This window comes from Oryctolagus cuniculus, chromosome 7, assembly GCF_964237555.1.
Source record: "Oryctolagus cuniculus chromosome 7, mOryCun1.1, whole genome shotgun sequence".
In the NCBI taxonomy this organism is placed as follows: domain Eukaryota; kingdom Metazoa; phylum Chordata; class Mammalia; order Lagomorpha; family Leporidae; genus Oryctolagus; species Oryctolagus cuniculus.
Genome location: NC_091438.1, coordinates 52,466,084 through 52,479,318, shown reverse-complemented (window position 1 = coordinate 52,479,318; position 13,235 = coordinate 52,466,084). Strand labels below are relative to the sequence as shown.

General features: G+C 37.8%; 1 protein-coding gene across 3 annotated transcripts in view; it reads right to left on the bottom strand.

The window, feature by feature from the left end:
• SPAG17 (sperm associated antigen 17) overlaps window positions 1-13,235 on the bottom strand; it is a 274,935-nt gene that overhangs the window by 22,047 nt on the left and 239,653 nt on the right. For all 3 annotated transcript variants that reach the window (XM_051857350.2, XM_051857351.2, XM_051857352.2), the window contains one exon: window positions 12,891-13,075. In XM_051857350.2, coding sequence (XP_051713310.2) covers window positions 12,891-13,075 — 185 coding nt within the window. The remainder of the gene's footprint in view (window positions 1-12,890; window positions 13,076-13,235) is intronic.

Genomic DNA, 13,235 nt, shown 5'->3' with positions numbered 1-13,235 from the left:
CTGCAGGAGTTAGGGTAAAAGTCTAGTGTTTTTATATGAAACAAAAATGAAGTTGTTAAAGCTTACATTAAGCTTAAAAAGTAGATTATAATTATAAGATATTTTATGCAAACCTCGTGGTAACTAGAACCTAAAAAACTAAAACTATAGCAAATATACAAATGACAGGTAGAAATGAAAGCATTACAGAGAATTACCAAATCACAAAGGTAGATAATAAGGAAGGAAGGAAGGGAAGGAGCGAAGGAGGGAGGGAGGGAGGGAGGGAGGGAGGGAAGGAGGAAGGAATAAGTTACAAAATAACCAGAAAATATAATAGTAGATCTGTATCTATCAATAATAACATTGGATATAAATGGATTAAATTCTACAAAAGACAGATCTGAATGGATTAAAAAAGTTCAACAATATGTTGCCTGTAAGAGACCCCCAGATCACATAAACTGAAAATGAAATGACAGAATAAAATACTCCATGCCACTGATAACCAAGAGAGAGCAGGAATGATGATAAGTATGCAATAGTTACCCTGGATACTCGTCCCATCCTGGAGCACTGACCAGAGCTCTATGGCCACACCTACCATACCCCACTTGGTATTCACTGAAAGGGCAGTCATTCCAGTAAGCCACAGAGGAAAAGATCAAAGATAAAAGCCATCACAAGAAAATGCCTAAAAATAAATGCAGAAATTCAAGAGACAAGAATAAGGAAGACACTGTAATCCCCACCCCCTACCCAAAGCATGGCAACATTTAAATATTAGAATATGAAGATGAAAAGATTGAGGAAATGCTGGAAATGGAATTTAAATAATTAATCATAGGGTTACTCAAAAGCAATCAGAAGCAAATCAACGAACTAAAAACCATATATGACATGAATAAAATTTTTTCCCATGAAATTGAGATTTTTAAAGGGAAATCAAAATGAAATATTAGAAATGAAGAATTCAATAGATCAAATAAAAATGCGGTGGAAAGTCTTAACAGCAGACTTGGCGAGGCAGAGAAAAATATACAAACTAGAAAACAAATCTTTGGAAATCTTATAGTCTGACCAAAGAAAGAGAAGAATAAAATAGAAAACTTAAAATCAGTGTTGAAGATTTATGAGATACTATCTACTGACCCAACATACGGGTCTTAGGAATTCTTGAAGGTGTGAAAAGAGAGAATGGAGTAGAAGGCCTATTTAGTGAAATAATTACAGAATTCTTTCCTAATCTGGAGAAAGAAAGGAATGTCCAAGTACAGGAAGTACATAGAACTCCTAACAGACATGACCAGAAAAGATCTTCAGCATGACACATTGTAGTCAAACCTTCCACAGTAAAACATAAAGAAAATATTGTAAAATGTGCATAAGAAGCAATGCCAGATTACTTTTTTTTTTTTTAAGATTTATTTGAAAGAGTTACACACAGAGAGAGAGGGAGAGGCAGAGAGAGAGAGGTCTTCCATCCACTGGTTCACTCCCCAGTTGGCTATAACAGCTGGAGCTGTGCTGATCTGAAGCCAGAAGCCAGGAGCTTCCTCCAGGTCTCCCAGGTGGGTGCAGGGGCCCAAGGACTTGGGCCATCTTTTACTGCTTTCTCAAGCTGTAGCAGAGAGTTGGAAAGGAAGTGGAGCAGCTGGGACCCAAACTGGTGTCCATATGGAATGCCAGCACTGCAGGCAGTGGCCTTAGTACACCACAGCGCTGGCCCACATATTACTTTCAGAGGAACTCTGATTAGACTCACAGCTTCCTCTCATCAGAAGCCCTTCAGGCTAGGAAAGAATGGTGAGATATAGTCCAAGTCTTAAGAGGAAAAAAAAAACTGTCAACCCAGAACACTGTACCCTGCAAAGCTCTCATTTAGAAATGAAAATGAAATAAAGACCTTATATAACAGAAATTGAAAGAATTTGTCACCACTCATCCAGCCTTAGAAAAGATGCTTAAGGATGTGCTATACAAAGAAACACAGAAAGATGATAATTATTATTGAAGAATTTGAAGGCAGAAAATCCCCCAGTAAAAAATGCAACAGAAATCCAAAGTACACAATAGGAATATTTATGTAACATGTGCACAGCCAAGTCATTACTTAAATAATCACCTTGAATGTAAATGGCCTCAACTCTCCAGTTAAAAGATACAGACTGCTGAATAGATAAAAACCAAGACCCATCTATTTGCTGCCTGCAAAAAACACATCTCACCCACAAAGATACATGCAGACTGAAGGTGAAAAGATGGAAAAAGGCCGACGCCGCGGCTCAATAGGCTAATCCTCCGCCTAGCGGCGCCGGCACACCGGGTTCTAGTCCCAGTTGGGGCGCCAGATTCTGTCCCGCTTGCCCCTCTTCCAGGCCAGCTCTCTGCTGTGGCCCGGGAGTGCAGTGGAGGATGGCCCAGGTGCTTGGGCCCTGCACCCCATGGGAGACCAGGAGAAGCACCTGGCTCCCGCCTTCGGATCAGCGCGGTGCACCGGCCGGCCATGGCGGCCATTGGAGGGTGAACCAATGGCAAAGGAAGACCTTTCTCTGTGTGTGTCTCTCTCTCACTGTCCACTCTGCCTGTCAAAAAAGAAAGAAATAGAGAGGGAGGGAGGGAGGGAGGGAGGGAGGGAGGGAGGGAGGAGAAAAAAAAAGATGGAAAAAGATATTCCATGCTAACAGAAAGCAAAAAAGGCTAGGTGTTGCCAGCCTAATAGCAAACAAAATAGACTTTAACATAAAAACTGTTAAGAGACAAAGAAGGGCACTATGTAATGATTACAGGATCAATTAAACAGGAAGATGTGACTATAATGTATGTGCATCCAATTACAGGGTTCCTGGCTATTTAAAAGAAATGTTAATGGATCTAAAGGGAGAAATATACTCCATTACAATAGTAATTTGGGACTTCAACACCTCACTTTCATCAATAGATCAACCAGACAGAGAATCAACAATGAAACAACAGATTTAATCAACACTATGGACCAAATGTACCTAAATGATAACTACTTTTCACCCCAAAGTTTAGAATACACATTCTTCTCATCAGTACATGGATCTTTCTCTAGGATAGGCCAAATGCTAGGCCATAAAGCAAATCTCCGCATTTTCAAAAAAATCAAAACCATCCTGTGCATCTTCTCTGACTACAATGGAATGAAGCTGGAAATCAGCAACTCAAGAATCTCTAAAACATATGCAAACAGAAGGAGACTGAACAACAGGTTCCTGAATGAACAGTAGTCATGGAAGAAACCAAAAGAAAAATAAAAAATTTCTGGAAATGAGTGAAGATGAGAATATATCATATCAAACTTATGGGATACAGCAAAAGCAATGTTAAGAGGGAAGATTATGGTAGTCAGTACCTAAGTGAAGAAACTGGAAAAGTGCAAAATAAATGAGCTTACAATGCATCATAAGGACCTAGAAAAACAACAACAAACCAAACTTCAAATTAATAGAAGGAAAGAAATAATTAAAATTAGAGAAGAATTAAAATTGAAACAAAAAATACAAAAGATCAGTTAAATGGAGAGCTGAATTTTTGAAAACATAAAATTGATACACCATAGACCCAACTAACTGAAAAAAAAAAGACTCAAATCAGTAAAATCAGAGACAAAAAAGGAAATGTAATGATAGATACCACAGAAATAAAAAGAAACATCAGGAATTACTGCAAAGAGCTGTATGCCAACAAATTTGGAAACCTAGAAGAAATTGGTATTTTCCTAGACACATACAGTCTGCCAAAATTGAGTCATGATGATATAGAAAATATAAACAGACCAATAACCAAGATAGAAATTGAATCAATTATAAAGATCCTCCCAACAAAGAAAAGCCCAAGGCTGGATGGCTTCACAGCTATATTTTACCAGACATTTAAAGAAAAATTAATCATAATTCTTCTCAAGCCATTCAAAACAATTGAAAGAGAGGGAATCCTCCCAAACTCCTTCTATGAAGCCTGCATCACCTTAATTCCTAAACCAGAAAAAGATATAACACAGAAAGAGAACTATATACCAATATCCCTGATGAACATAGATATAAAAATCCTCAACAAAATATAACCTAATCGAATCCAACAACACATCAGAAATATCATTCACCCTGACCAAGTGGGGTTTATCCCTGGTATGCAGGGATGTTTCAACATTTGCAAAACAATAAATGTGATACATCACATTAACATTCAAGAACAAAACCTATATGTTTATCTAAATATATGCAGAGAAAGCATTTGATAAAACACAACATCCTTTCATGATGAAAACCTTAAGCAAACTGGGTATAGATGGAACATTTCTCAACATAATCAAGGCCATTTATGATGAACCCACGGGCAGCATCATATTGAATGGGGAAAATCTGGAAGCCTTACCCCTAAGATCCAGAACCAGACAATACCCACTCTCACCACTGCTATTAAATATACTCCTGGAAGTTTTAGCCAGAGCTATTAGGCATGAAAAAGAAATCAAAGGGATATAAGATAGGAGGAAATCAAACTATCCCTATTTACAGATGACATGATTCTATACATAGGAGATCCAAAAGACTGCACTGAGAGACTTTTGGAATTCATAAAAGAGTTTAGTAAAGTTGCAGTGTATAAAATCAACACAGAAAAATCATCAATAGCCTTTGTATACACAGACAATGCCATGGCTGAGAAAGAACTTTTAAGATCAGTCGTATTCACAATAATTCCAAAAAGAATTAAATACCTTGGAATAAATTTAATCAAGGATATCAAAGATCTCTATAATGAAAATTATAAAACACTCAAGAAAGAAATGGAAGAAGACATTTAAAAAATGGAAAAATGTTCCATGTTCATGGATTGAAAGAACCAACATCATCAAAATGTCCCCATACTACAAAAAGCAATGTACAGATTCAATGTGATCCCAAATCACCAATGACATTCTTTGCAAATATAGAAAAAACTATGCCTAAATTCATATGGAAACATAGGAGACCCCTGAATAGCTAAAGCAATCTTATAGAACAAAAAAGAAGCCAGAGCTATTCAATACCTGGTTTCAATACATAATACAGACCAGTTATAATCATAACAGCCTGGTACTGGCACAAAAACAGATATGTAGACTAATGGAACAGAATAGAAACTCCAAGAATCAATCTACACATATACAACTACTTATCTTTAACAAATGGTGCTGGGGAAACTGGATCTCTGCATTCAGAAGTATGAAATTAGATGCCTACCTTACACCTTACACAAAAATCCACTCAAAATGATCAAAGACCTAAATCTACAACTTGAAACCATCAAATTACTAGAGAAAATATTAAGTAAACTCTGTAAGACATTAGCATACACAGAATGTCTTTGGAAAAGACCCCAGAAGAAAAGGCAATCAAAGCCAAAATTGACAAATGGGATTACATCAAGCTGAGAATTTTGCACTGCAAAAGAAACACTCAGCAAAGTGAAGAGGCAATTGACAGAATGGGAGAAATTATTTGCAAACTATACAACTGATAGAGTTAACATCCAGAATATATAAAAATCTCAAGAAATTCAACAACAACAAAGCAAGCAATCCAGTTAAGAAATGGGCAAAGGACTTAAACAGGCATTTTTCAAGAGAGGAAATTCAGATGTAAATCAAAACCACAATGAGAGTTCACTTCATTCCCATCAAAATGGCTCTCATACAGAAATCAACGAACAAATGCTGCCAAGGTTGGGGGAAGAAAAGTACCCTAATCCACCAATGGTGGGACTGTAAACTGGTACAGCCACTGTGGAAGACAGTATGGAGATACCTCAAAAATCTGAATATAGACCTACCACTCCTGGGAATTTAAACCAAACCAAAAGAAATCAGCATCTGAAAGAGTTATCTGTACCCCTATGCTCACTGCAGACAATTCACAATAGTTAAGATATAGAATAAACCCAGATGTCTATCAACTGTTGACTGGATAAAGAAATTATGGAGTACTACTCAGCTGCTAAAAAAAAAAAAATGAAATCCTGTCTTTTGTAACAAGATAGATACAACAGGAAACCATTATACTTAGTGAAATAAGCCAGTCTCAAAAAGACAGATATCATCTCTTTTCCCTGACCTGAGGTAAAAGAACACCTAAAATGTTATGCATTGGAGTGTAATGAACATTTTGAGATTTGATGATTATTTATAGCCCTTATCTCTTTTTTTTTCATACTATTTGTTGAACTCTTTTACTTAGTGTATGGTTAACTAAATGATGGCTAAGTAAACTGAGAGTAGATCTTTGTAAAAATTAAGAGTTCTGAGATGGAGAAGGGTTGGAACATGGATGGAAGGGAGTGTAGAGGAGGAAGTAGCTCTATGTTCCTAAAACTGTATATATGAAATACATGAAACTTGTATGACTTAAATAATTTTTTTAAAATTAAAAAGATAGATTGAAAAAGAAAACCAATTTATCTTTTTTCTGTATTATATAAGGTTTATTTTTTATCATTAATATTTGCTGAATTTTGTCAAGTATCTTTTATGAATTGTTTTCAAATGACTCTTATAATCACATGATTTTTCTTATTTAGCCTGCTAATATGATAGATTATATTGCTTATAGAATTTTGTACAGCCTTACATTTCTAAAATATATTCCCCTTAGTCATAGTGAAAAATAAAACTGACTGTTGATGGACAACTTAATATGTTATCCCTCAGTACTTTTTTTTGTTTGTAATACTTAATACTTTTGGTTGAATACTGTAATCAGTACACAATTATTCTTAAGTGCTGAAACTTAACTGAAAAGTGATCGCTGTTAAATATAAGAGTGGGAATAAGAGAGGGGAGAGATGTGCAATTCAGGACATGCTCAAGCTGACTTACCTCAAATGGCAGAGTTAGAAACATACCAGGGGATTCCAATTCAATCCCATCAAGGTGGCATGTACCAATGCCATCTCACTAGTCCCAGTGATCAATTTCTGTTCACAATTAATCATAATGATAGGACTAAGAACCAAAGGGATCACTTAAACAAGACTAGTGTCTGCAAATACTGATAGAATAAAAAAGGGAGAGAACGATCCAACATGGGAAGTGAGATACACAGCAGACTCATAGAATGGCAGATATCCTAAACAGCACTCTGGCCTCAGAATCAGCCTTTAAGGCATGCGGATATGGCTGAAAAGCTCATGAGAGTATTTCAGGCATGGAAAGCCAAGACACTCTGGGGAAAAAAAAAAAAATGAAAGATCTCCGTGAGTGAGATCCCAGTGGAAAGAACGGGTCATCAAAGAAGGAGGTACCTTTCTCTGAAGGGAGGAGAGAACGTCCACTTTGACCATGGCCTTGTCTAAATATGATCAGAGTCAGTGAACTCAGGGGGCTTCCATAGCCTTGGCAGCTCATGACAAGAGCCTAGGGTGATTACTGATGCCATAAACAAGAGTGTCAATTTGTTAAGTCAACAACAGGAGTCACTGTGCACTTACTCCTCATGTAGGATCTTTGTCCTTAGTGTGCTGTACATTGAGATTTAATGCTATAACTAGTACTCAAACAGTATTTTTCACTTTATGTTTCTGTGTGGGAGCAAACTGTTGAAATCTTTACTTAATGTATGCTAAACTGATCTTCTGTATATAAAGAGAATTGAAAATGAATCTTGATGTGAATGGAAGGGGAGAGGGAGTGGGAAAGAGGAGGGTTGCGGGTGGGAGGGACATTATGGGGGGGGGAAGCCATTGTAATCCATAAGCTGTACTTTGGAAATTTATATTCATTAAATAAAAGTTAAAAAAAAATTAAAAAAAAATCAAATTAAGAACTTTACCTTGAAAAAAAGAAAAATAAAACTGTTGTAAGAGACAAGATCATTCTTTAATGATAAAGGGACAATTCATCAAAAGGACATAACCATTGTAAATGTATGTGCACCCAATATCAGAGCACATACAAACAGAAAGAAATACTAATGGATATGGAGATAGAAATATATGACAATAAAGTAAGTATAGGGAATTTCAATACACCATTTTTTTTTTGACAGGCAGAGTGGACAGTGAGAGAGAGAGACAGAGAGAAAGGTCTTCCTTTTGCCGTTGGTTCACCCTCCAATGGCCGCCGCGGCCGGCGCGCTGCGGCCGGTGCACCGCGCTGATCCGATGGCAGGAGCCAGGAGCCAGGTGCTTTTCCTGGTCTCCCATGGGGTGCAGGGCCCAAGCACCTGGGCCATCCTCCACTGTACTCCCTGGCCACAGCAGAGGGCTGGCCTGGAAGAGGGGCAACCGGGACAGAATCCAGCGCCCCGACCGGGACTAGAACCTGGTGTGCCGGCGCCGCTAGGCGGAGGATTAGCCTAGTGAGCCGCGGCGCCGGCCCAATACACCATTTTCAACAATGGATAGCTCAAATCATACAGAAAATTGACATGGAAAAATGAACTTCAGTTGTACTTTTGTCCAAATCTAACAGACATAAACAACCTTCCATCTAACACAGCAGAATATACATTTTTCTTTAGTGCACATGAAATATTCTCCAAGAAAGACTGTAAATTAGGCCAGAAACTAAGTTCTAACAAATATATGAAAACTGGAATTGTATCTACTATTGTTTCAGACCACAATGGTATGAAAATATAATTCAGTAACAGGAGGAATCTTGGAAAAATCCATAAATCTTGGAAATTAAACATCATGTTCCTCAACATGGGTCAAAGAATAAGTCAAAAGGGAAAATTAAATTATCTAAGACAAATGACAAGGGAAACACAATATACAAAAATCTATATTAGGTAGCAAAAGCTTGGTTCTAAGAGGAAAGTATATAGTGATGAATGCCAAAAAACAAACAAACCAAGGATCCCTAATGACTAGTCTAAAACTAATATAACATCTTGCCTGAGGAACTAGAGAAAGAACAAACTTAACCCAAAATTAGCAGAAGGAAGTAAATAATAAAAATTAGAAGAGAAGTAAGTAAAATATAGAGCACAAAAGCCACAGAAAGAGTCATCAAAACTAAGGGTTGGTTTTTGGAAAAACTAAAAAACAAATCAAAATTGATGCACAACTAACTTAAGTATGGGGGAAAAAAGGCTCAAAGAAATAAAAAGAATTATAACATGTTTCAGAAAAAGGATCAGAATGGCTGTGAGCAACTGAATGCCAATGAGCTAAGTGAGATGGGTGAATTCCTATAAAAATACAATTTATCAAGATTGAATTAGGGATAAATAGTCATCATGAACAGACAACTACCGAAGAGATTGAAGAGGTTATCATAAAAACTCCTGACAAAGACAAGCCTGTCACAACTAGATGGCTACATAGTTGGAGTCTACCAAACATGCAAAGAAGAATTAATACCAAAACATATTAAACAGTTCTGGAAAGCAGATCTATCAGGAATCTTCCAAATACATTTGTGGGGCCAACATCACCTTCATAATACCTAAGCCAGATGAAGCCATCACAAGAAAAGAAAATTGCAGGTCAATTTCTCTGATGAATGTTGATGCAAAAATCCTCAATAAATTAAAAGCAAACAGAATCCAACAACACATCAGAAATATTATACATCAGGACCAAGTGGGATTTATCCCTGGCATGCAAGGCTGGTTCAATATGTATGAGTCAATCAGTGTGATAGGTCATATTAACAGAATGAAAGATAAAAATCATATGATCATCTCAATTGGTGAGGAAAAAATTCAATGATGTTCAACATCCTTTCTTGGTAAAACTCTCAATTTAGGAATAAAGGAAAAGTTCCTCAACATAATAAAAGTCATTTATGAAAAACTCACAGATAACATTATAATTTTGGGGGAAACAACTGCAAACTCTTCTATTAATTTTTGGTACAAGCTGAGGATGCCTACTCTCACCACCACTTCTATTCAGTGGAGTACAAAGAGTTCTCAACAGAACAATGGGTCAAAAAATAAAGGCATCCAAATTGGAAAGAAAGAAGCAAAATTATCTTTTTCTAGGTGACAGGGTCCTATTTGTAAAAATACCAAAGATTCCACCAAAAAACTGTTAGAACTAATAGATGAATTAAGTAAAGTTGGAGAATACAAAATCAACTACAAAAATCAGCAGCATTTTTTTTTTTTTGATAGGCAAGTGGACAGTGAGAGAGAGAGAGAGAGACAGAGAGAAAGGTCTTCCTTTGCCGTTGGTTCACCCACGTGCAAAAGAATGAAATTGTACCTTTAGGTAACATACACAAAAATCAGCTCAAAATGGATAAGAGACCTAAATTAAAAAGCTGGTACTTTAAAACTAGAAGAGAACTTAGGGGAAAAATATCTGGGTGTTGGCTTTGGTGATGATTTTTTAGATGTCAGATAAAAAAACTTAGACCACAAAATCAAATATATATAAATAGATAGAACTACAGCTAAAAGCTCTGCACAGCAAAGGAAACCATCCATAAAACAGCATCTTACAGATTGGGAAAATTATTTGCAAACTACACATGTTATTAGGAGTTAATATCCAAAATTTATAAAGAGTTCATACAAGTCCATAGTGGAAAAAACAAATAATTCCATTTAAAAGTGAACAAAATATATGAATAGATATTTCTTTAAAAGAGACATTAACGTGGCTAACAGGCATATGAGAGGGTGCTTGGAATTAATCATCAAGGTAGTACAAATCAAAACTATTATGAAATACCACCTCACAACTCTTGGGATGTCTATTCTCAAAATGTCAAAAATGGCAAGGCTGTGGAAAAAGGGAACTCTTGTATAAGGTTTATGTCATATAAAAGAAGGTTACTAAAAAAATTCAAAATATAACCTTCCTATGATCCAGAAATCTCATTTTTGTATGTGTATCTGTAGACATATATATATATATCTCCAAAGGGAATCGGTTTCTTGAAGAAGGATCTGCATCCTGTGTCACTATATCATTCATAGTATTTAAGATTGGAAACAACCTAAGTGTCCATCAACAGATGAATGAATAAACCATTATACATATTTACAATGGAATAATATTCAGTCTGAAAAACAGATCTTGCCATTTGTCACAACAGGGATGAGCCTGGAAGACATTCTGTCTAGTGAAATAAGCCAAGCACAGGAATAAAAATCTTACATGACCTCAGTTATTTGTAGAATCTTAAATACATAGAGAACAAAACAGTAGTTGCCAGGGATAAGTCAGTGGTGATGGTGGGTTGGTGGGAATGGGGAGATGTAGGTCAGAAGAAACAAAGTAACAGAAGTACAGAGTGATCAAGTCTAGAAATCTAATGTACAGCACAGAGCTAGAGGTAATAAAATTGTATATGAGTCATGCTAAATGTAGATTTTAGCTGCCCATGACACAAAAATAAGAAAATGGGTAACTATATGAAATAATGGATATGTTAATTTGCTTCAATATAGTATTCTTTTTACCACATATATGTATCTCATAACAGCATGCTATACACATATGCTTAACATCATATGTTAAATATTCATAGCAAAATGTATATTTAGGGGGCTGGCGCTATGGTGTAGCAGGTTGCCTCCATCTATGGTGCCGGCACCCCATATAGGTGCTGATTGGAGTCCTGGCTGCTCTGCTTCTGATCCATCTTTCTGCTAATGGCCCGGGAAAGCAGCAGAAGATGGCTGAAGTGCTTGGGTCCCTGCACCCATGTGGGAGACTCAGAAGAAACTCCTGGATCCTGGCTTCAGATCCCAGCTCTGGCTGTTATAGTCATCTTGGGAGCAAACCAGCAGATGGAGGACTCTTTCTTGTCTCTCCCTTTCTCTTTCTGGAACTCTGCCTCTCAAATAAATAAATCTTTTAAAAATGTATTTTTAGGGGCTGACGCGGTGGCGCAGTAGGTTAATCCTCTGCCTGTGGTGCTGGCATCCCATATGGGCCCCGGTTCTAGTCCCGGCTGCTCCTCTTCCCACCCAGCTCTCTGCTATGCCCTGGGAGGGCAGCAGAAGATGGCTCGGGTCCTTGGGCCCCTGCACCCTTGTGGGGGACTGGAGGAAGCTCCTGGCTCCTGGCTTTGGATTGGCGCAACTCTGGCCGTTGTGGCCACTTGGGGAGTGAACCAGTGGACAGAAGACCTTTCTCTCTGTCTCTCTCTCTCACTTTCTATAACTCTACCTCTCAAATAAATAAAAATCTTTAAATAAATAAATTTTTTTAATTTATTTTTATTTGAGAGGCAGAGTTACAGACAGAGAAGGGGACACAGAGAGAGAGAGAGAGCTTCTGCCCACTGGTTCACTCCCCAAGTGACCACATAGGCTATAGGGCTGGAACAAACCAACACCAGGAGCCAGGAGCTTCTTCTGGGTCTCCCACGTGGGTGCAGGGGCCCAAGCACTTGGTCCATTTTCCACTACATTCCCAGGTGCATTAGCAGGGAGCTGGATTGGAAGTGGAACAGCCGAGACTCAAACCAGCACCCAAAGGTGGCAACTTCACCCACTATGCCACAACACCAGCCCCGTAAAATGTATCTTTAGAAGAATAATTTTTTGGATCATAAAGTGCAAATAAGTATTAGCTGGTATCATTATAGTTGGTGATGGATTTGAAAAAATAGACTGAGTTCTGTGCATTAGTTCTTACAACTCTTGTGCAATTCAACCTTTGTCTTTTTGCTCTTGTAGATCAGCGTTTGAATTGCTTTCACCAAAGTATGAATAATGATGAACAGCAAAGAACTGCCCACCACATAGTTGGGGCTCCGTAACTACTGACTATTGAAGAATGGATGAATTGATTAGTGCATGAATACACCAGAGTGTAAATGATGGAGGGATGTGAGCACTCAAGATTCAGTAAACACTCACTGATGCAGGCAGACACAGACAGGGAGTCAGGGAGAAGGGCAAGGGAACCTGTGCGGAAATCCGGGGCCTTCGCCTCACCTGCAGAAGTCCACGCCCACGTTCTTGAGCTTTACGGTGGTGGCATAGGTGTTTCCTTCTTTAAGCACCCCGAACTTCACTGATGATGGGAGAAGATGGAACCCAAAGGGGGATGACTTTGCATTATTGATGGCAGCCGCCGCAACAGAAGACGTGTTCACTTTTCCTCCAACAGAATCTTGTACCTTTGCAGTAAGGAAAAATTGATAAACTAAAATGGTTCTCTGTAGGGGTTCCCAAGAGGAACTCTGTCACTGGAGGAAAACTGCTGATCAGCTGAGGGAGAAACTAAAGATTTGCAGTCTTATGGGATCCTTACAATAAGTATAAGGAAAAAATTTAGGT